This window comes from Muscardinus avellanarius, assembly GCF_963383645.1.
Source record: "Muscardinus avellanarius genome assembly, chromosome: 2".
Taxonomy (NCBI): Eukaryota; Metazoa; Chordata; class Mammalia; order Rodentia; family Gliridae; genus Muscardinus; species Muscardinus avellanarius.
The window spans coordinates 45,591,879-45,615,723 of NC_137787.1; the positions used below are offsets into that span (position 1 = coordinate 45,591,879).

The 23,845-nt window shown below is 40.1% G+C and overlaps 1 protein-coding gene across 1 annotated transcript; it reads left to right on the forward strand.

The window, feature by feature from the left end:
* Positions 1 to 758: 758 nt before the first annotated feature.
* On the forward strand, positions 759 to 12,012 carry CAVIN2 (caveolae associated protein 2; the record flags this gene model as incomplete). Its single annotated transcript, XM_080689016.1, has 2 exons — positions 759 to 1,501; positions 11,227 to 12,012. Exons 1-2 carry the CDS (start codon positions 1,019 to 1,021, stop codon positions 12,010 to 12,012), a joined length of 1,269 nt encoding a protein of 422 aa, XP_080545142.1. The 5' UTR covers positions 759 to 1,018.
* Between the last annotated feature and the right edge of the window lie 11,833 nt (positions 12,013 to 23,845).

A 23,845-nucleotide genomic window follows, 5' to 3' on the forward strand; every position in this document is an offset into this window, starting at 1 on the left:
CTCGGCCTCCCAAGTACTGGGAGTACAGGCATGTGCCAGCTCTGGTAGTTATTTAAAGAAACTACTTTGAAGAGAGGATCCTCTTTCAATCCTACTAGGAAGAAGGAAGGGAGGGAGGGAGGAAGAAGGGAAGGATGCAAGGAATAAAGGAACAGAGGAAGGGAGGGAGGGAAGAAAATTATTTTTTTTAAAAGTGGGCATGCAAAAAGGGCTATGGGAAAACGTCATACCATCACATAACATCCCTAATGTTCAACCTCTTTCACCTTACATTGTATTCCCCTCCCGTCCATTGCAAGAGTAGTAAGCAGTAAGAGGAACTGGGCTGTTTTTCTCTTCATTGTTATGGTTTCTCTCACTCCTTTGCAAATAAGAAACTTAGGACACAAACTTGGCTGCTCTTCTTTTTAAACTCTATCCCTCCCAGTAGGGTACCCGATGTTCTGCAACCTATCAGTCAGTTCTGGGGCAAATGCAAACAATACTTTCCGTTATAATAATTCGTATCCAGGAAGAAAAAAAAATAGACATTCTGTAACATAGCAGCCTGAAAAAAGTTTACCAGCCCTAGCCAATCGGAGGCTGTGGCCCTGGGCCAAGTTAACATGTTGTTTCTCCGCCTCTAGATGAAGTCATGATTGAAATATGGCATTGGACTTACTTTAAAAGGGGAAGGGGATTAGGAAAGAAAAGCTAAACCTGCCACCGAGTGTTCTCTGCTGAGGGGAATTGGGCTAGGAAGTGTGTGCGTGCCTCTGAACTCTGAGTGGTTCTCAGCTCTGTAACCTTCGCCTCCCACTGGGTGGAGTAGGGCCTTTAAGAGCAGCCGGAATGCAGTTCCCCTGATCAGCTTAGCCAGTTGTTGCCTGTCTGAACCTCTGCCAGTCCTGGAGAACAAGCAAGCGGTGCTCAGAGCTCAGAGCTCAGACCAGCAGGCCTCAGTCTGCTCCCTCAGAGCCGCGCTTCAAACCCCAGCAAGAAAGCCCAGGTGAGGAAGAAGGTTCCCATTTGTACAGCCATGGGAGAAGATGCAGCACAAGCGGAAAAGTTCCAGCACCCTAATTCTGACATCTACCAGGAGAAGCAGTCGAGCCCCAGCCCAATCCCGTCCTCCACGCCGAGCCCCAGCCTGAACCTGGGGAGCACGGAGGAGACCATCCGGGACAACTCGAAGGTGAACGCCGTCACCGTGCACACGCTCCTGGACAAGCTGGTGAACATGCTGGACAAGGTGCAGGAGAACCAGCACAAGATGGAGCAGCGGCAGATCAGCCTGGAGGGCTCCGTGAAGGGCATCCAGAACGACCTCACCAAGCTCTCCAAGTACCAGGCCTCCACCAGCAACACCGTCAGCAAGCTGCTGGAGAAGTCGCGCAAGGTCAGCGCGCACACGCGCGCCGTCAAGGAGCGCATGGACACGCAGTGCGCGCAGGTGAAGCGGCTGGAGAGCAACCACGCCCAGCTGCTCAGGCGCAACCACTTCAAAGTGCTCATCTTCCAGGTCAGTGTCCCCAACGCCTCCTCACACGTGGGCTAGGGCCTCGTCGTTCGAGATCTCAGGGCTCCTGGCTCTTCTAGACATGGTTACATCTGTCCTGCCTGTCAGGCAACACACACAGGAGGCACTGTCCCATCTGCCTGCAACAGGGGAGTGTGAACTCTGCACACAAGGGTAGGAATTTCCCCGGTGATTTCTGCTTCACCGCATGGCAGATGCCTGTGGGGTTGGCAGACTGGGGTCATCTGTCAGTGAACACCTGGATGTACCTCCTATAGGTTGGGGAGATGCACAGGTGCATGTACCACCCTAGTCAAATTGATTTGTCTCCTTGCATTAGGGACTTGGGGCTCTGGCTGCAGCTGCTAGCTGGACAGAGCAAATTAATTCAGTGGCTGTTTATTAACTCTTTGTGGAAATGAGGTAATCATAAGAGCTTTTTTGTTTTGTTTTATCTTAACCCAAAAGTCAAAGTCATAGCTGTGTAAACTATTCTTTGTTTCAAAGGCCACTAATGCTCTGGGGACCAAATGGACGTTTGATTTGATTAGAATTGAAATAGCCGTGCTCCTTAAAAACTTTTTTGGGGGCAAAGCCATCGAGTTACATTCATCTTTAACAAATTATGCACTGAAAAACCAGGGCATAAACTTTACAAACACATGAGATACGACTCTCATTGCTCAGAGAGAACACCGCTGTAACGTAAAATAAAAGGAGCGTTATCAGTTACGGTCACAAAGGCCAGTCTTGAATGTTTTCTCCTTCAAATAGTTGCCTTAGAATAAAAAGGCCACTTAATTTTTTTAAATGCATCAATGATGCAATTAATGCAGCAAGAGGCTATTTGGGGACAGGGAGATTGCGTGGGGCTGTTGTTCCACCAAGTGGTGGGCATTTGTGAATCCCAGGGCAGCCCTGCCTAATGCTGGAAGCCCTTCCATCGGGTGGAACACAGCCAGCGCCGAGCCCAGGAAGCAATTGCCATCCTGCCTCAGGGCTGTCTCGTTGTGGCCTTGTGAATAGGAGAGGATTTCAAAGCCATGGAGGGGAGAGGCTATAAACCAACAGTTGGATTGTGAAAGCACACAGGGAGAGCCTTCATCTCTCAAGAGAGATTTAGAAATTGGGACTTAAACCGAGGGAGCCTTCTTTTTCTAAATGAATCCACTCTGCCAAGTTAGACCCTAAGCCTTCCTATACCCATAAAAGGAAAGACTCATCTTGCTGTTTTTTTGTCCTCCCCAAATTGCACTAGCATGGTATGAAGGTTTAGCAGCCGATGGCCTCCTGCACCATTGCAGGCTTTTGCAGCCAGGAAACCTTTCAGCTTTTAATGCAAATGCAATAGCTTTTCATGTAGCCAGTGAACCGAAAAGAGTTACAGTGAGCCATGTGAGATCCATACTTTACTAGCCTAAAATATATTAGAAATCTCAGCTCTATAGGCATTTCTAAATTAAATAATGATCTCCAAACAAAACCAAACATGTACAGACCTGTTTAAATCTGAGTCGCTGAAGGAAATTTCCCTCTTTCCGGTATGAATCAAAGAGATTATTTCTTGTCGCATCTCTCAATTACTAGGGGGGTGTGGAGGGAAAGTTTATATCTAGTAAAGGAAAATCACAATTTGTCAGGATTGACTTTTGTTTAGCCTTGAATGTTCTACAAATATAGAGGTGGGGCAGAAGTTTAAGAGAACTGTGAATCTGACATTAAAAAAAAAACTGTCAGGGAACTATAAAGCATGTGCTGTGGGTGTGGACCTGACACAGTCACCTGTTTTGTCACATTGGACTGACAGGTGCGAATTTGCAGCCAGAGATGGTAGGAATTCTCCACAAAGGGAGCAAAAAGCTGAAACAGGAAAGCTCAAGACCAACCAGTGTGGAAACTGAGAAACAAAGCACTGTGTTCAGACTGCTCCCCAGGTCCCTCAGCAGGCCCCTGGGACACTGTGTTCAGACTGCACCCCAGGTCCCTCAGCAGGCCCCTGGGACACTGTGTTCAGACTGCACCCCAGGTCCCTCAGCAGGCCCCTGGGACACTGTGTTCAGACTGCACCCAGGTCCCTCAGCAAGCCCCTGGAACACTGTGTTCAGACTGCACCCCAGGTCCCTCAGCAAGCCCCTATACACTTTTAAAGAGCGTTTTAGGAGTCAGGGACCTGGAGCCAAGTAGCTACACCTTTCTAACATAATGTAAGATCTTTTATCAGCATAGAGGATATGAAAAATCTCAATATCTGCCAATTCTAGAGGACAATTCAAAGAAACAAAGGCAAATGCAGTCCTTGGTGGAAAGACCCCTTTATTCTATGTTTTTTTTTTAAGTAGAGGTTTCAGTAGGGTAGTAATCATACCAACGAATGAACAATAATATGTATTAGAAAGTAGCCCAGGATAGTGGTAGCAAAAATAAGTGTTGAAGTCACACAGACAATGGTTCACATTCTTGCTTCATCAATTTGCAACATGAGACCTTGGACACATTTTTTTTTTTTTATTTTCTCTAAACCAAAGTTTCCTCATCTACACACTAAAGATAACACCAAAAGTATATGAGCGCTTCTCAAGCCCCGCATACACTGTTAAGCATATTTCTATGCATTATCTCACATATCCACAATTTACAGGTGAGGATGCTGAGACTCAGAGATGTTTGCAGTGTGTCGGAATGTATTTACCACATGGTGGTGAAGCTGGGATCCAAACTCATGTTGACTTGATCTCTGAACATGTGCTTCTAGACATTATTAGTGTTTCTTCTCTCTTGTGTGGTGAGAAATAAAGGTCATAATGTTTAAAATGGTTATCATAGACTGACATTGTCAGTAAATAGAAACTATTACTGAATGGCTCTGAAATGTACTTGCTATGAGAATAAACTATACTTTCGTTTGGTTAGAAATATGCTCTTGGGGCAAAACTAACCACACCCTTCCCAGGATCTTATAACAGCTATATTTATGCCTTTTAAGTTAGAACCTATTCACACACACACACACACACACACACACACACACACACGTCGAAATCAATATTAATCTCCAAGAAGGTAAAGAACTCTGCCCAAAAGTCCTAATCTAAATAGACTCATCTTGTGGTGGCACAGAAGGGGACTGATCCCTAGAACTGCAGGGAATGTGGAGGGCAGATAGTGAACCAGTTATTACTTTGTGTCTTTTTTTTTTTTCCTTTTGTGGTGCTCAGTCCACTTGAACCCTATACAGGATGCTCCCTTAGGAAATTTCTTGATTTTTCTAGTTGAAGACAAAAATAGTATGTGAATATTAAAGAAGAGAGGGAGAAAAGAAAATCTTTCCCCCGACTTGGGCATATTTAGTATTGTAGCATTGAAAAGATTATGTTTCTAGTTTGTGAAGTACTGTCAGGTGTTCCAAAAGCTACAGGTATCTATTGGTTGGCTGGTTGGTTGGTTGACTAGCTGCTAATACATTTGAATTTATTATTTCACAATTTGTTGTTAATTTTTCCTACTTCAAACATGCCACTCATTTATTGAAATCTGTGCTGAACTTTACAACATTATTGTAGCTCTTTAGCATTTAATTCCTTAGCAATTACTCCAAATTACTACGGGTAGAATCTAAAACTGGAGAAATATCCCTCTCCCTTTGAGCAATTCAACAAATTTTAAAATCCTAATTAAACTCAGCATCTTTCCTTTTTAAATTTTTGTAACAGCTTAAGATCAGTGTTTGAATTCAAAATACTGAGGCTTGACCTAGCACACATGAAATAAGACTCATAATCATTGCTAATCAAGAAGCAAATGCTACAAAAAGACAAAGATTAATACTTTGCCTGGAAGCATGGCTACTTTTTACCAAAAATAGAATTTGTACAGAAAAATCAGTGAATGTATAGTTAAGAGGAAATTTTCTCTGTTGGTTGAAGAGGCTAGAATTTCACAAGAAACTGGCCTTCAGGGCACGCTGTCCACTTATGTCCTCTTAAGGTTCTGGTAATGATCATTTGAAAAAGCAGTTTGGGGATAATTTCTAATCCAGGGCACAAAATGAGAGTACTCATGGACAGCTTACACTTTCCTCCACATAAAATTGTGAAATTGGGTGAAAAAACTAGAAAGGTTAGCTATTTGCAGTGGCTACAAGAACTGAGCCTATAACTGTGCTCAAATATTAATCATTTGGCTCCTTAAATTAGATCAAAATTTTAGAAAAGTGCTAAAAGCATAATATCTTTGGGCTGTTTTAAACTTGATTTTTTTTAAATACTGCACTTTGTATAAAGCCACCTCTTTAAAAACTGTTGAATTAGTACAGACATGGAAGAAAGGTGGATATAGAAAATCAATGGCTTGCCATGTTTAGAGCACCCACAGGTTAACAATCCCACAAAGAGACACTGATTTTGAAGTGCTACTTATACAATGCCCTTTTAGTTTATTAGATAAACAAAATAGTATCTCTTATTGTTATTGTTTAAAGAATGTAATGTCAGTACTGCCCCCCAGAACTTTAACTGAATAACTGTGTATTGTTATTTCTTTAAAAATTATTACATTCTTTCAGATATAAAAAATAAATAACTAGACTCTTTCTCAGATGCAGCCCATCCAAGTAGATGTTACCTCTCCCATTGGTTTCTAATCTATATCTGTCTGAATTTAATGAAGGAAAAATGTTTTCCAACACAACTTGGTTTCTGTAGTTTTTGTTCTTGCATGAAACAAAACACGCTTGGCATGAGTACACTGGGCATTGTTTCTGCAATTTGTTCATTCTTTTTTGTGGGGTTTAGGTTAATATCACACAGTCAAGTATTTTAGAGTTGGAAAGCACCAGTCATCACTCACTTTAATTATATTTTATATCAAAGAAGCGGAGGCCCGGAGAAACAAAGTAACTAGCGAGGCCTCATATTATTAATAATAAAAAATTACAGAATTATCAAATGAGTAAAAACAAGTATAATCTTACTGTGGTAAAGTTCACTTTCACTGGATTTTCTGTATCAGCTTTAAAATAGTCCGTGTTTTTTTTTTGTCTTGTTTTGTTTTGTGCTTTTCATGTGTAACAAAGAACACCTAACCAGTGTGATCCCCCCAAAAAAAAAAAAAATTGAACCCTTGATAACACTGAAAAATAATGAAACTTTTAAATCCTCCAGAATGTGAAAGACTGCTCAGGGATTATAACTAATGCATTTTATTCTTATGACTTGCTGATTCCACCGACAGCTGCCCTAGGGGTGCAGTTCTAATCAATGGTTTTATCCACTTGGCAATCTATACCTCAGAAACACAAATTGGAGAAAACCATCAATGTGTAGGGGACCTATAAATCAGAATGTCAGGTGGGCAGAGTTTCATTTTAATAACTAGTATTTAGAGATTATTGGATAAAACTTTCCATGGACACAAATTTATGGTTTTCATATCCCTCCAGGATGCCACCACATCCCCGTAGGAATGTGACATCCTTTGTTATTTTTGTCTAACAACAAGAATGATAAGTTGGTGGCAGGAAGGCAAACTGCTGGCTTTTCTCTCCTTATTTAAGTTTTCAAATGACTTAGGGTTAATTTTCTTTTCGAATGCTACTCAGGGAGTCTTCCCTTTGTAAAAGTGTGCATGCCTACATATATGCAAAGAAGATTTGCTTCCATGAGCCTCAACCCAAGAAGTACCCAGGATGCTGGCAAGTTTCTCTGCATTGATATTTACATGCAAGACTGGGACTATTAGTTCTCAAGAATCAATATAAATAGTAAACAAGGCAAAGTGCAGGGGAAATGCTACTTCTCAAGAGTTCTTTCCATCCCTTTTCTCTTTTGTGCTGCCAGCATATCCATCATATATGTCTGGAGTGTGCTGTTTAATTCTCCCTTCCTCCGCAAACCTCCTAAGGGTCCTTGTAAAAGGTCAGAACCAGGAACATCTGTATCAGAGGAGGCTGAGGACCTTTTTAAAAACAAAGGACAAATAACCAGCTACTCCTAGGGGCCTCTACTGAGTAGAACTGCCAAGGACACAGTGCAGCCCAGGGGGATTTTTAGTGCCATTTTAAGGAGCCACAAACCTTAAGTAGACAAATAGGTAACCAACATATGTAAGCAGTGATAGAGTTAAGGCCGTGTACTTGATCCTTCTCCCTGAAATAGCTGTCAGCCATAGAATCTGTAGGAGAAAGCAAATCATAGTGTCACTTCACCTGTAGGCAGGTAAAATATCAAGTGTTTCCATGAGATGTGTGTAAGGGGGCTGTATTAACAGATGTGTGCACAGTGAGACTGGGCACCTCGGGGAGAGAGCAGTGACAGGATCCATTAACTGAAGCTCAACTGAATTTCTACCACTGTGGCCGATACTTCATAGTCAAACACCATGCATATGTCTTTCAAAAGAATGGAGATTTGAAAAAGCATCAGTATTTTTCTGTTTTTAAGTAAACATCACATAAAGGTAAAAGCTACATGTGCTTGGACGGTCACAACTTTCTGTGTGAAAAGAAAGAGCTTGCCTTTGGAGTGGATGCCATAAGAAGCCACAAAATAAACACTGTCCAGTAGTCAGAACATAAAATACTGCTGGAGTAATTAAAATGACAGCAGAAGCATAGAAGTCAGCCAAGAAGACACATCTCACTGGTTTCCAGTTGCACAAAGACACATCCAGCTCATTCTGGATTATCGCTCTTCCTGCTGGGTTAATTTCCATAGTTGGCATCAAAGAGCTCCTGTATAAATTTCCTGGCATTTCACAAAAGAGTTCAACTGGCCTTCCTACCTTCCCTCAGTGCCTCCCCACACCCCACGTTTTCAGGCTGTTTCTAGCACAGATTGCTTCTGATTCGCCTTCTAGTGTACTTTCCTCAAAGGAGCGTGAAAATAGAGACTCAAGAGTTCTTAGTTCCACAGCAACCATGCTTTGGTAATGATAAAATTTGCACTTAAGGAAACCTGAAATATCGTCTTAATTCTTTTAGAAGTACAGTTAATATGTCTACCTTTTGTTCAGGTTTCAGAAAAGGAAGTTATCCAATTTACTACTTTTGATTACCCTGAAAGATTATACTATACAAAATGTACCTTTTCTCTGGGAACCAAGGCTTATTTTTATAGTTTTTGGCCTGAATTTCTGCCTTCCTTTCTGAGAAATTTTAATAACATTTCACTGAATTCTTGGTTTCTTCCTTTTCTGCAAGCAATACCTGTCAAACCTTCCCAACCTCCTTGTCAAGCCCCAGATGAAATTTTGCTTCTGGACTAAATATCAGAGTCCCACTATTTTTGTAGTCTACCCCCTTTCGGTAATACTCATTCACTGAGAATAAAATCCTTCCTGTAAAACAAAGACCAATGCCTTCCTTAGGACTTGGATTCTCCTGGGTGCTCAGAAGTATGACCCCAGCATTCAGCAAACTTTCTTCTAAACTTTCTTCTGTAGTCTGCAAGTCTGCAGAAGCAGTCCCCATTCCAACCACCTGCAGATGGTTCTTAGAAAGCCACCTTAGCCAATAAGCTCTCATTTAACCAGTAGCTATTGAGCTTCAGGTTCTGAGACGTGGTAGTGAACAAGAGACACAAATTCCTCCCCTCATCGAGAGTACTGTCCAGGGAGACAGAAGCAGCCTCAACTTGAAACAGGAGAAAGCTGCATTCAGCAGAATCCCATATCTTAAACTTCTCCTGGTAACTCCACACTCCTTTCACTTTTTTACTTCGTCTTTTACACTGCGTGCCTAACACTTTCCATGACATTCAGAACGGGAGGGTGTGAAGAGCGCTTTGGGAAACAGGATATGCAATAACTTCACTCTAGCAAGGATTCGGTTCAACCAGACTTTCTGCTGCTTACCTACCTCTCCTCAAGACTTTTTCCTTTGCGTCTAACCAACTTATGGAAAGGATTCGATATGAGTAGGTGGATAAGGAGGAGAAAAAGGGCTGTCTTTCATTGGAGAATCATAATTATGCCATTCAGTGGTCAAGGAGAAGAATTTTTAAGTTTCTCTCTAATATCAAAACTTTATGTAACCTTTGTATTAAGAAGTTAAAACTATATGGTCACTCTTAGAGCATTTTTTTTTCTTTTTATTCTGCCCCATTTTACTGCCTTTTAGCCTATCAAAACTGCAAAGCAAGAAAGGAAGTTTGAAGCTGGGCATGGTGGCACATATTTATAATTCTAATACTTGGGAATTATACTTGGGAGGCTGAGACAGTAGGATCACAGGTTCAAGGCCAACCTCAGCACCTAAATAAGATACTGCTTCAAAATAAAATAAAAAATAAAGAAAAAATGTCCAAGGGTATAGCTCAGAAGAATGCTCCTAGGTTTGTTCCCCTATGCAGAAAGAAAGTCTGTTCGTTCTTCCTGTTAACATGAACTTTGCATAAAGTTTAGCTCTCAAATAGACTTTTAAAGGGCAGTCCATGATATAATCAGTCACCTAGAAGCTCTGGTTGCAGCCGCAGTGGCAAGGGGCTCTGGAGCCCTGCCCCCTCTGCAGAGCCCTTGCTGCCCCTGGGAAGGCAGTTGAAAAGCCACTAATCTAGGTCAAATCCTCTGGTTCATATTTGGAAGAAACTGAGACCCAAGGAGATTAAGTTATTTGCTGAAGCTTCACAGCCATTTAGCAGTACAGCAAAGGCAGAGACTCGGCCTCCTGCCACACATGCCTTTCTGTGCCATTTCTCCAAGGGAAAACGTGATGGCGCTTTATTGATGGGCTCTCATTTTCTAATATTCAAAGAAAAGTATAAAACTCAAAAAGGTTCTTGTGCCATGTGACCCAGTCTGTCTGGATTCGAATGTCCCCACGGAGCAATGCCATGGCGCCTTCCTGTGATACTTGAGGCACCATCTTACCTATGTTGGAGCTGGAGGGGAAACGTGCCAGGAAGATGGCACATCCTGAGCTTCTTTCCTCACTCTACCTAGTGGTAGCAGCCAAAGTTTTCCACCACAAAGAAGCTCTGTTTAATAACAGAGGCTTCATATGCCATTTCTGATAGCTCCTGTCCCTCACTACTCTAAAACTGACCCCAGTATCTCACCTCCCCAGTTAGCTCCCACAAAGAGTATCCTAAGCCACACATCCTCATGAATGGCCCCAGGAAGTTGAGCCCTTGCTTCTCTTACTCTGAAATGTCTTCATCAGCAAAATGGTGCTTCTGAGCAGATACTAAGGTGGACCAAACCTCCATTTCTGTCATTCGGCAAAGCTTTCCATGGTAGCTGGCACTTGAGGGCATCTAGATTTTCTCCCCTCCTCCCATCTTTTTATCTTTCAACTTGACCCTGAGTCTCTTGCAGTGGAATTCTGGCAGGAGCTGAGCCCTCTGACCTGGAGAGAGGGCAAGAGAGAGAGCGAGTTTCTGAATTCACAGCACAGTAACTTACTTTAGCTCCTTTATCTAGGCAGCTTCCTGGTCTGAGTCACAACCCACTTCCCCCTGCTAGTCACTGATAGAGCCTCTTCCTGCTGCCCTCATGATGGTCCCAACAGGCAGGCCTTGGCCTTATCCAGCTGAAAGGGAAGGACTTGACCAATTTAGAATGAATGCTTCCGACTCAAGAAGACTGAAGCCACACATATTTAGTTCCTATCATGTTCACTTCCCAGAACACACACACACACACACACACACACACACACACACACACACACGAGTCTTTTTGGTCTACTTGTGAAACATGCTATTAACATGAAACCTACATTGTCCTCTTTGCAGGAAGAAAATGAGATCCCTGCCAGTGTGTTTGTGAAAGAGCCAGTTCCCAGCCTGGCGGAAGGGAAGGAGGAGCTTGCTGATGAAAACAAGTCCTTGGAGGAAACCTTACACACGGTGGACCTCTCATCGGATGATGAATTACCCCATGATGAGGAGGCCCTGGAAGACAGTGCTGAGGAAAAGATGGAAGAAAGTAGGGCAGAGAAAATAAAAAGATCCAGCCTCAGGAAAGTAGATAGCCTCAAGAAAGCATTTTCCCGCCAGAACATCGAGAAGAAGATGAACCAACTGGGGACAAAGATCGTATCTGTGGAGAGGAGAGAGAAGATTAAGAAATCTCTCACATCCAATCACCAGAAAACATCCTCAGGGAAAAGCTCCCCCTTCAAGGTCTCTCCCCTCACTTTCGGTCGAAAGAAAGTCCGGGAGGGAGAAAGCCCTGTGGAAAATGAAGCCAAGTCAGAAGACACGCCCAGCAGTGACCAGATGCAGAATGACCACGAGGAGAGCTCCTTGGCAGAGGGTCTTCCTGAAGCGTCGCTCTCCAGCACCCTGGCAGAAGGGAAGACCGCAGAAGGGGATGCTGAGAAGGTGGCCTGGAGAGGGAGTAACTCCGGGATGGACAGTAACGTCGATTTGACTATCGAGGAGGATGAAGAGCAGGAGTCAGTGGCTCTGGAACAAGCACAGAAGGTATGCTATGAGGGTGGCTACAAGCGAACCTCTGAGGAGACAGGTCACTCAGATGAGGAATCAGTGCAGCCAGCTGTGCTTCCTGTGAACTAGACTGCCTGAGCATAGCCTACACTTTAGCTACGTGGGCAACCAGAGGCTAGAAACAAACTCCTGCTCATCTCCAGCTCTGCCCACCCATGACTGTTACCGTCCAGGAAGAAACCAGCCAGCACACCACAGCAACACACATGAGATCAAAAAGGCAACCTGTCAGGGGGTCCACTTTTAGTTTGTTCTTAAGTTCTACTGCTGTAGAATTTCTCCAAGATGGCCAGGAAGAAAAAATGGAACAATTGAACAAAACCGATTTTTTTTTTTTTTTTTGGCTTAGTCAGAAAAAACAGATACTTTAGAGACCAGTCATAAAATGTGATTCATTGTTTGGTCATTCCATCAGCTTGCTGAATACTGTCCCAGTAATAGAGTGAATTTCTTCAGTACTCACTGGACCTAATTATCATTCTTTAGGTGGGTGACATATAATAGTCATAAGTATGTAGGCTAAGATAGAACTATGTATTTTGAAGAGAAAACATTTACAAAACAGATAAACATGCTCAGTTGGTTATTTACTTAATAGAAGCCATTGTTTTATTGCAAATGAAGGAAAAAGTGAAAGGCTGTTGTAGTCAGCTACTGGAATGATAAAGTCATGGTTAGTAGAAAAGAAGGCTAAGAAGGAAAACAAAGGAAATGGGAAGCAAAGAATGCCAAAGAAATGAGGACAAAGGGGAAAATGTATGTACTTTTTAAAAGTGAAACATTCACAATATTAAGGCTAATCTCTCTTTAAATAACAATACTAAAGAATTTCATATAGCCTGGAATAATATAGCTTCACAACATTTTTATTTTTTAATATTTTCAAATATAACATTTTATTGTGCTAAAGCTACAATTTTTTCTTAGAAAATAAAAGGAATTACAGATATTTCTCTAAAGAAATACCAAAGGATATTCTATCTTTAACATTAAAATAAATACAAACCTTCAAAGAGTAGTTAATTGTAGGAAGTTGGATCATACTATTCTTTAGTGTCTTCTAAGTTTGAAATAACCTCTACACTCCAAGTAATGTGATGCAGATTTATAAGCTATTAAAATCTATAGGCTTTCGAAGGGAAGGATGCTATTTTTTTCCCTTTTTTGTACATAATAGTAATTTCATTTCAGGTCATATTTTATTTATACATTAACTTCACAGAATATTAATGTTTCTTAAGCTCTTAAAGCATGCTAGTGGTTTATGTATATGTACACATTCATTCACACAAGGTAATTTTTACAGCTGCCTCACATTATACTAAAATATAAAATATTGCTTTATCTATTTTTAATTACAGAATGCTAATGTTTTGTTATGTCACAGCTTAAAGATAGTAGACCCAGGGGGGGAAAAATCCCTTACCTTTAGTATGTACCACTATAAATAACATTACAAAGAGAGGTAATCCAAGATAACATTAACAAACTATACTCTGTCTTCAATAAAAGAAGTAGGATTAACAAAATAGATTGATGGCATAATCTGTTCAGTTATGTCTTTACTTTGCAATAATGTAATCCCAGGTATTGTATTTTTGAACTAACAATGGCTTTGTTAAAGAAGATTAAATAAACCAAAAACTAAAAAGTATATAACAATGTCAATTTTTTTGGCAGAATGTTAACAATAAGCAGAAAGAATTGATTTTTAAACTCTCCCCTAAATGTAGCAGTAATGTTGATTGTTTCAGTCTCGATTTCCCCTATTAACTCTGCTTTCTTTTTCCCCTGATCTCATTTAGAAACCAATCCTCATTCTTCAAGTTTAACTTTCTTGACATCACCTTGCCAGTTCTGGATTTCATCTGAATTTATTGCAGCAGCTTGATTAATTTGATAGCTCCTTCTGTACTTTTATTGTATTGTACCAGGCCTCATAATACCTTAAATAGTCCTGCAAATATGAATGTATTGAACAATACATTCAGTGTATTCACTCAGATAGACCTTTGTGTTCTGCAATGCCATAGACTTGGTAGAAGACATAATTTCACACAGGGCACAAGACCTGCCTGTTTCAACTCTGAGGAGTTATTTTCACTTCTTACAGCTTAGGAGTGGGAGGAGGTAGAACTAATGTAATGTTTACATTCCCTTTCCAAAAAATGCTTCCCCCCCCCCTTTGATTCTATATAATTAACTGCTTGTCAGTGGAAAACTGCACTCAGGCATCTTTTTAAGTTTTACTGACAATCACATTTTCTCTATATATTCCACACTTGAAGCATTAAAATCTTAAACAGTAAAACAGAAAAATAAGTCAGAAGATTGTTGGGAAACATGTATTGTAAGGATGAAAAAGAACAGCAGTTGTGGAAGTGGAAACTATTTCTTCTGTATTATTTTTGAATTATTTGCATACCAGTGAGGCTGCAAAGTCCCCAAATTAGATATATCTTCTTCCCACCCATCCAATAACCCATTCCTAACTTAATGTGCCTGGAGCTCAAGAACTCAATTAGTTTTCCCCAAACATCAGTTAGACATTAATACAGACTGAGATCCATATCTTAGAAATATAATTCAGGAGTGAGAAGCATCTATTATATGGATCATAAATCTCATAGAAATATAGCAAAAATGTCATTTGTCTACAAGATTTATTTTCCAAGGTACACAGACATATATTTAAACAGAAATGTGTTCCTCTTTTCTCTTAGGAATTTAATATATAGCTGAATCACTGGTCCCCTTTACACATGCAAATAAGAATGCTCATGCTAAGCCCAGTTCTGTACAAACCATAACATTTTTAAAATATTTATTTTATGATGAAAGCCCAAAAGCTCTCTACTTTTAATAGTGCCCATCCAGAAGAGCAAACTTTAAACCTCATGTGGCCCAGCCTACGATCAAGAAAACAGAAGGTCCTTCAATGCAGCCGCTGCCAGTGTAGGAAAAGGTTACAATGAAAGTCATTTCCTACATTAAGACACTAATGCCTGAGCCCAGTTAATTCCTGCCCGAAAGTTTGTTTACTGCCCTCCAGCCTGAATCTAAGTGATTTTATATTGGATATCGGGAGTTTGAAGCACTGAGGTTCGCGCAGCAATCATTATTAACAGTTCCATAGCAACCACAGTCTTTTCCTAAAAACCAAGACCCTGGCACAGCAAAACAAGTTACAGATGAAATTGGCATTGTGACCTTTGTATTCTGCTTGATCTTGGTGTCTAGATAAAGACTCTGCAGCTGGGAACTCATTCCTAAAGGGAACTGGCAGCCACTCACATGATTAAAGATACTTTCTTATTTTTTGTTTTAACCATTGCATGATCCTGCAGTATTTGAAACTCTAAATTTATTTCAAACTCTCCACACAAAATGGCCCAATTAAGAACTCACACCTTCAGCAAAGCAGCTTGATGTTCATATATTTATACACTTTCCACTGTGAAAGTAAATTTGGTAAACAGTTACGGAGCAAAGCAACCTGTAGTCCTTCTTATTTGCTAAAATTCTTCATGTTCAAACCAGTAAGACACAAGCATGAAGGAAAGGAAACCAATATTTTTTTATAGCTTCCTTTAAACCAGGCTACGATCTCCAGCTATACTATGCACCTGCCACAAGAACTATCTCATACAGAATCTTATTTGGAAAGTACTAATTTCACTTCTATCTTAATAGAGTAGGAACCTAAGACTCGGAAGCTAATTTACTCCCACAAGTAAGATGAAAAAGGGAAGGAACTCCATAAATCTTAACTTCTCTAAGTTTGACTCATCGTATAGTGTTTCTGTGGTTTGAACCCAGGGATATTCTACCTCTGAGCTATACCCCAGCTCCATATTATTTATTATATTTTTGAAACAGGATCTTACTAAGTTGCCCAGACCGACCTTGAACCTGTGATTCTCTTGTCTCAGCCTCCCAAGTACTAGCATTAAAGGTGTGTGCCACCACACCCTGCAATCATGTTATTGAAGTAGTCATCCCTCTTGGTATTGATGGGATATGGTTCCAGCCCTCACTCCCAGCCTTGTGGATACCAAAATTCAAGGATGCTCAATCCCTTATATATAACCATGTAGTATTTGCATATAACCTATGTGCATCCTCTCATATACTTTAAATCTTCTCTAAATTACTAATATATAATATCTAATATAATGCATATGCTAACATAACAACATTAAAAAAAACTGTCCATTTTCAGTACAGATGGATGTTTTCCTGAATATTTTTGATCCATAGTTGATTAAGTTGATTAAAGATCCATGGTTAGAGAGGTGTTATTGTATTTTTCCTGTGAGGCTCATTTGGTTAAGTGACTTGTCCAAGTTCACAGGACTAGCAAGTGGCTAGGCCAGTATTTAATTCTGATCCTAAATCCATTCTGCCCAAACACACTCCTAATTATCACACAACTGAGCTTAGTTATAAATCAGTTTATATACTTTCAGATGGTATAATAGTTCATTTTGTCATCTCTTATGCAGTATCACATACAGCTGTACTTTGTAAATGATTTTGATGATTTTCATTCCCATGCTTAATAAAGCAGCATGTAGTTCTTAGCTGAGTCACTGAGAAACTATTTTTTGGGCTTGCTAAGGCCACAGAGGGGCTCCTTAGCTCCTTGGTATATCAACCATTATCCGGGGCTGCAGGGCTCTCTTTGGGGCAGGGTTTAATAAGAGCAAGCTGTCAACAGTGATAGATACTGGAATCAGCTCATTCAAAAGATGGCTCTAGAGGTCTGTCTCAAACTCTTTATGTTAAAGGAGTCACATCCCTGTGTTATACCCAAAAATACTGCTACATTCTGCACAGACACATCCTCTCATAAGCTGATAAAAAGAGTGAATGGCAAATGAGCATGGGAAAGAGTGAGAAGTGGAGGTTAGGCGGGTAGGCTGAGCCATGAAAATATGGAAACCTAGACTGTGAATACTATTTCCGAACTCTTGAGCAGCTCCTTCACAGGAGAAACTGGAGATTAGTCACATAAATACTGGTGTCTCCAACTCTGTGGACAAGAAATCAAAGAACGCTGCCACCCCAGGCAAGGCTTCATTCATCAGGATGCATCCCCAACTGTTTCTGAAGGCTTTGGCTGTGTCACAAACTCAAAGGCCTAAAGGACTCAGGCATGAGTAAAATGGCCTAAGGAGATGGTGGTAATTGTGGCAAAGCTATTACCTATGCGGCTATATTTTTTCTGAGGGGCTCCCTTCTAACTCACCTGCCCAAGGGGTAGTGCCTTTTCTAATTATCACAGAGGGAGACTGGGTTCTAAGAGCCACCCAGGATGGTCACCACAATCCCCACTCAAATATGGCTTCCATGTGGGGAAACAGCCCCACTGTTGCCAAAATTCGGATTTCTTTTAAGAAGAGCCAACATTTCAGATTTCTTTTTATATGAAAATTTCTTGGCTTTTAATATTTGGCAACTAGTTCAAATCATTTTAAATACTATGCAAGCGAGACACAGAGTACCTCTGGCTGGATGTGTTCCAGGCATGGACCAAGTTTCTAACTCCTGGTCTATAAAGATATGGACTCTGGGGTTCTCCTTCCCATCCTGGAGGCACAGAGGCAAGAACAGAAAGCGAGTGATAGGATTGGATTTGCCTTAAGGAAAAGCATGAAAACCTTCTTAAGGAAATATAAAATATAAAAATGCCCTTGCCAGCACTTATAAGAAGTTTCCTTTTTGCTGCTTACCAAATTTATGGAAAGATTACTGTTAACACTGCATAGTTAATGCACCAAGGAGACAGTAGCCAATCACACTGAAAGATGGTGATATGTTCTCTAGTGAGAAAACACCACTCCTGTCATTAACACAGCAGGCCACCTGTGGGTTACTTGCAGCACCCCTGGATGTCAAAGGGATTGCTATTCTTGGTTCAATGAGCATACAAAGTGATTATTTCATTTCTATGCTTCAGTTGGACATATCTACTCCTATCAATAATTTGTGGACCACATAGCTGACAAAAAGCAAGTCTGAAATCTGCTCTGTCTACCATATATCAGGGAAAAACTGCCAGCCAACATGCCTATTCTTCAACCCTGCATTGTTGATAATGAGGTACAAAAGAAAATGAATATGGCTCAATTTATTTTTGATGCTAAATTGAGCCTTCAGAGTTTAGAGTTGGGGAGAAAAACTGATACAGATTTAGCACATGGTCAAGATGTCCTTTGTTAAGGAGAAACAATTTATGCTCCCAACCACTTACTTGTAGTTCTAAGGAAGCAGGATTGGCTGTGTCTGTAAAGCTCACTGCATGCTGATTGTTTCCATGACACTAATGGCATTCGTGGAAAACCAGCACATTCTGGTGAATGCACTCTTATTTGGAAAATTAAATTTTGGGGGGATTTTAAATCCTTGCATAATGAAAAGAGGAACCATCTGTGCTCACCCATAGGGTGAATGGAGAAAATCTGTATTATAGTTTATAGGGTTTCCCCTGAAATTAAGCAGAAAAAGGGAGAATGAAGTGCATTGAGCATAATTTCACTATAATCTTTCTTTTTGCTGGCACTCTTTTTATGGTCAGAAATTGAAGTATTCTTTCCAACTACTTTGTACCTAGACTTTTCAGAAATTAAATATAGTTAAAACTGAATTGTCTAATATCTGAAGGAAATGTTTATCTGTAAAGAACACTTCCACCAATATAGATATTCATTTTATTAACACTTATTATGTATACATTAGGACTCTATATTGCCAGTTCCTGAGCTAGGCATGCAGATAAACAGTAGACTAAGGGTTAGGTATAATGGCTCATGCCTGTAATCCTAGTACCTGAGAGGCTGAGACAGGTTCCAGGCCAATGCATGATAACTTAGTATGATTCTACTTCGAATATAAAAGAAAAAGGACTAGTGGTATAGCTCAGTGGTAGAGTACTCCTTCTTGAATCTCCAGTACCCACAACCAACAAACCACAAATCTTTGCTATCTAGAAGTTCCCTTTGTATTGGTGAGTAGGAAAGAACTAAGAATTCCCTATATTCAGAGTTTAAATTTATAGTAACAACATAAGAGGAAACAAATTTGAGAGAAAACCAAATCTTCAGCCTAATGCAAATTATTTGTAATATAAGTACCCATGATCATTAAATGGAGATACTGTAGTTTGGATACGTATGTTATTACTTTAGTCCCTTTGGGCTGCTGTAACAAAAATACCATAAATCAGGTAGCTTAAACACAACAGAAATTTATTTTTCACTGTTCTGGAGGACAGAAAATCCAAAGTCAGGATTCTAGCAGATTTATTACCTGGTAAGGGCCCCACTTTCTGCCTCATAGATGGTGCATTCTTACCATGTCCTCACATGATGAATGGATCCAGGCAGCTCCTTAAGACCTTGTTTCTAAGGGAACTAACCTCACGCAGGAGGGTGGGGCCCTTATGATCTACTCACCTCTCAAAGGCCCCACCTCCTAGTACCATCACATTGGGGTTAGGTTTTAACACAGGAGGACACAAACCATCACACCACACCTGATATCATGTGTCCAGGAGAGAGAGGAAAGGAAACTAAACATTGAGGAAGAGGTAGGCGTTTGGACTTAAGAACTACAAAAAACAGCAATAGGTGTTCCTTTGCTCTCAAGTAGAAAACAAAGTGGTAGAAGAGTGAAAGAAAACCTACAGTGTCTCTCAAAGGCAACTGACAGCAAGCACACTCATTCGTTTTAGCTGCAGATAAATGTTGAGCACAGGTGATATGCCAAGACCTGAGGGAGGTGCAGGGTTCGCTGGGTGAATGAAAGCAAACCAGACCGACATGACCTCCCCATCCCAGAGGCCCAGTGTCCCTGGACTAACCTGCTTCTTTAATTGCTCCCCTTGCCAAAAGTTTTTAAATTGGTTTATTTTTTGACTTTTGAGATTTTTAAGGGAATTTTCCCTCATGAAAATGCATTGCTAATTTACAATGCTACATAATATTTTTGCTAGGATAAGGCAATAATAAATGATGAAAATATAAAATGGAAATCAATGAGAAACTATGACTCCCTTTAGATGCACTAACTTTACATCCAGCTTTGGCAGAGTGCATGTTCTCCATACAGTAAGGTCTCTTTTTTAAAGTACATTTATTAATGAAGTTTATACAATTAAAAATATTAAGTAAGAAAAAGGTCATAATCTCAGTGCCCTGATAATCCCTCCTGTAATCATTTATTTTCTTAAATACAAATATATTGAAAACCAATAGCAGTTTTGTATTGCTGTGTAACAATCAGCACAAACTTGGTGACACCAAGCAGTGCTCATTTTTTAGCTCAGAGTTCTGAAGGTCAGAGCTCCAGCATGCTGGGTCTGGCTTCTCTACCGAGAGCATCCGAGGCTAAAACAAAGGCATCAGCCTTCAAGCTCACTGTTGGCAGGATTTGGTTCCCAGCAGTTTGTGGTACTGAATGATCCATTTCCTTTCTGGCTATCATCTGGGAAATGACCTCAGCCCCTAGATGGTACTCACATCCCTGACGACAGAGTCCTCTCCACCTTCCTGCCAGTAATTCACCTTCAGTCCATTTCACACCTTGAATCTCTGACTCCATCATAGTCTTTTCTGACCAACCAGAGAAATCCATCTGCCTAAAATGGGCTCCTGTGATTGGATCATGCCTATCTGGATCATCTTTCCTGAAGCAAACTATGACAGACAACATCATAAAATCCCAGAGCAGAACACATCATATTCATAAACCTGGGACTTGTGCAGGGCATGCTCTCAGAGAATGTGGAAAATATTGGCGGCCTCTCTGAGAATTTTGCTTACTATATAAAGGAACACAATAAGAACACTGAAGTGATGCAAAAGGTAAGTGTCAAATGGGAATTAAGCCATTTCTATCCCATTTCTCTCAACCCTACATTTCAACAATAACTACAATTAGCAGGTTTTTTATGCATTCCTCTGGGGAAAAGATATAAATGATGCGTATGCTTCCCTGCACTTTCTCCTTACATTTAAATAAACGGCACCTTATTGTTTTTTTCATTCTCTTGGAGCTCCTTGCTTTGTGACAAATGTGACTTTGCATAATACTTTATAACAACTATATAGGAGTAGTTTTATTTCTATAATAGTCATATAAAACAAGCAAAAAGATCAGGAATGAATCATTCCTCAAATGCAGATGATTCATTATTTCCCAAAGGCTTTTTAATTGTGGACAGACTTTGCATCAAACTTGTTGTTCTACCTGAAACACCTACTTCTCTTTGAACAGATGGATTCTCCAGAAGTCTCTGTTTGGGGGAGACAGTCAATTTTTTACTGTAGCCCAAATTTAAATAACTTCTGAAGGAAGTGATTTATTTAGACACAATAGGATTTCAACAGGCTTTGGAAGAGTACCATTAAAAAAAGGAGAAGAAGAGACAAAAGAGGAGGTTAGGGGGAAGGGAGGAAAAGCAAAGGCAAAAGAAATCAGATTAAAGTTAAATTGAAGTCTGGAGTTTATCTGTGCTTCAGAGCAGGAATAAAGAGTTCCACCCTCTGATCATTACCACATCTTTTCTCCATAGCAACACTAAAGAAATAGAAAGTATTACCTTTTTCACAAAAGATGCATGTCTTTCTAATTATTGTCATTCTAAAATTCTGAAACTACAATGTTTGATCTATGACTTTAGGATACCAGTTTTTCATATCTGTTTCTTCTAAGTACAAAAAGACAAAGAGATATTCACAGCTTTTCATTGTTCTTTGAATAGGACTAGACATTTAAAAATAGATTTACATTACTAGTCATAACTTGTGAATCCTAAAAGCTCCTGCTAAACTCATATATTCAGTTTTTCCTACTGAAGTGACAAGTTGCTCTACTTTCATCAATTTAAATGAAAACACAGTAAGCAATAAAAATGGCCCCAACTTCCATGAGCTGAAGGTTTCTCCTCAGAGCTCAGTCCACTGTTGTGAAATAAAGATGGACTACTACATACAATGTCAATGTTCATGAACTGATGTTAATGCTTTAAGAATGTGATCATTTAGCCTGGCATGGTGGTGCATCCTGGTAATCCCAGCATTTAGGAGGCTGATACAGGAGGATACCCATTTGAAGACAGCCTCAGCTACTACTTAGTGAGGCGCTTTGCAACTCAGTGAGACCCTGTTTCAAAATAAAGAATAAAAAATAGGGCTGGGGGTGTGGCTCGGAGGTAGAATGCCCCTGGGTCCCATCCTCAGTACCACAAAAAAAAAAAAAAAAAGGAAGAATGTGGTAATTTGCTTTTCAATCTTAGTCTTCCTTACTTCTGGTCCAGAGAGATCAAAAAGGCACATCTTTAAAGGTTGCTTACTGGGATATCAATGAAAGACCACCATAGCAACTTAGCAGCAGCTTAAGAACAAATCCCAGGATTATATGAGACAACTGTTAGTGAAATGAATACAGAGAGAAGCTGAGAGGAAAGAGGAAATACAGGTCTGTGCTTAAACAACCCGGGCAATCAGGAACTTTGTCCTGAATCTACACCTCAGAGGCCCAATGCCTTCAAGAAACTTCAACAAATTTTTTTAAAGTTTCTCTCTAGGACCTGGAAGGAGCCCTCTGACAATGGCAACTAGACAGAAAGCCCCAGACTAGACCAGGACCCCTGTCCCATTTCTCTCTACAGAGCACCCTCCAAGTCTCCGTCTTTCTGCCTGATATCCCATCTAGGTAAATCAGATGTCCCAAAGAACCTTCCGGAGGAAAGCTCTGCTGACTGGCATAATGTTTCTTTCATGAGATTATGACAGAATGAACGAGATTGGGTCTCTGGAATGGGGCTAATATGCTAATTTGGGAAGAAGGTCAATTTTTTATACTGCAAAGCAAATTTAAATAACTTCTGAATGAAGTAAGATATTTAGACACAATGCGATTTCAAGAAGATGAAAGCAAGAAATTTAGTTAAAAATTACCTAACTTCTTTTTTTCCTAATTATAATGTTTTCTTTAGATGCCATTATTAAGAAAGACATATCGAATGTTCTATTTTTATACTTTTATTGGTGCAACATAAATTATACATCATAGTGAGATTCAAAATCATACAAACAAACATGTGCATAGGTCTGGATGTGTTTCTCTTCAGGTCCCACCCCACTAGCTACCCACCCCTCTTCATATATAATAGTAATATTGGTAGTGGCACCTTTGTTCATAGGCATAGCATAATTTGAACTGTTTCTTTCACCAGTTCCTCCTTTTCCTTTCCCGAAGCCCCTCCCTCTTACTCTCTTCTACTATTCTACTGGTCACTCTCCTCAATTATCTGACATGCCTTTTCCTATTTCTCTCTAGTTTCACATCTAAGGGAAAACATTTGACCCTTGACTTTACAAGACTGACTGATTTGATCTCAGCACAATATTCTCTAATTCCATCCATTTTCATGCAAGTGACACAATTTTGTTGTACTTTATGGTTGAGTCAAATTTTATTGTATATATATATATTAATGTATATGTATAATATTGTATATATAATTTATTATAATATATATCCCATTTTGTTAAACATTCAATTGTTGACAGACACCTAGGCTGGTTCTCTAATTTGGCATTGTGAATTGCACTGCTATAAGCAAAGATATGCATGCATTAATATAATATTCTGACCTTAATTGTTTTAGAAAGATACCAAGCTGTCCAATTTTCTTTATTTTCACAGTTAATGATGTAAAGATTCCTAAAGAGTCAAAGTCATTTTCCATAGGCAAATTTGTTGAAGTACTATGGATAGAACCTACATGTGTTCTACCTCGGTGCTATACTCCCATTTCTTTTTATTTTGAAACAGTGTCTTGCTAAGTTTCTGAGGGTCTGGATAAACTGGAATCACTTTTAGAGGACACAAG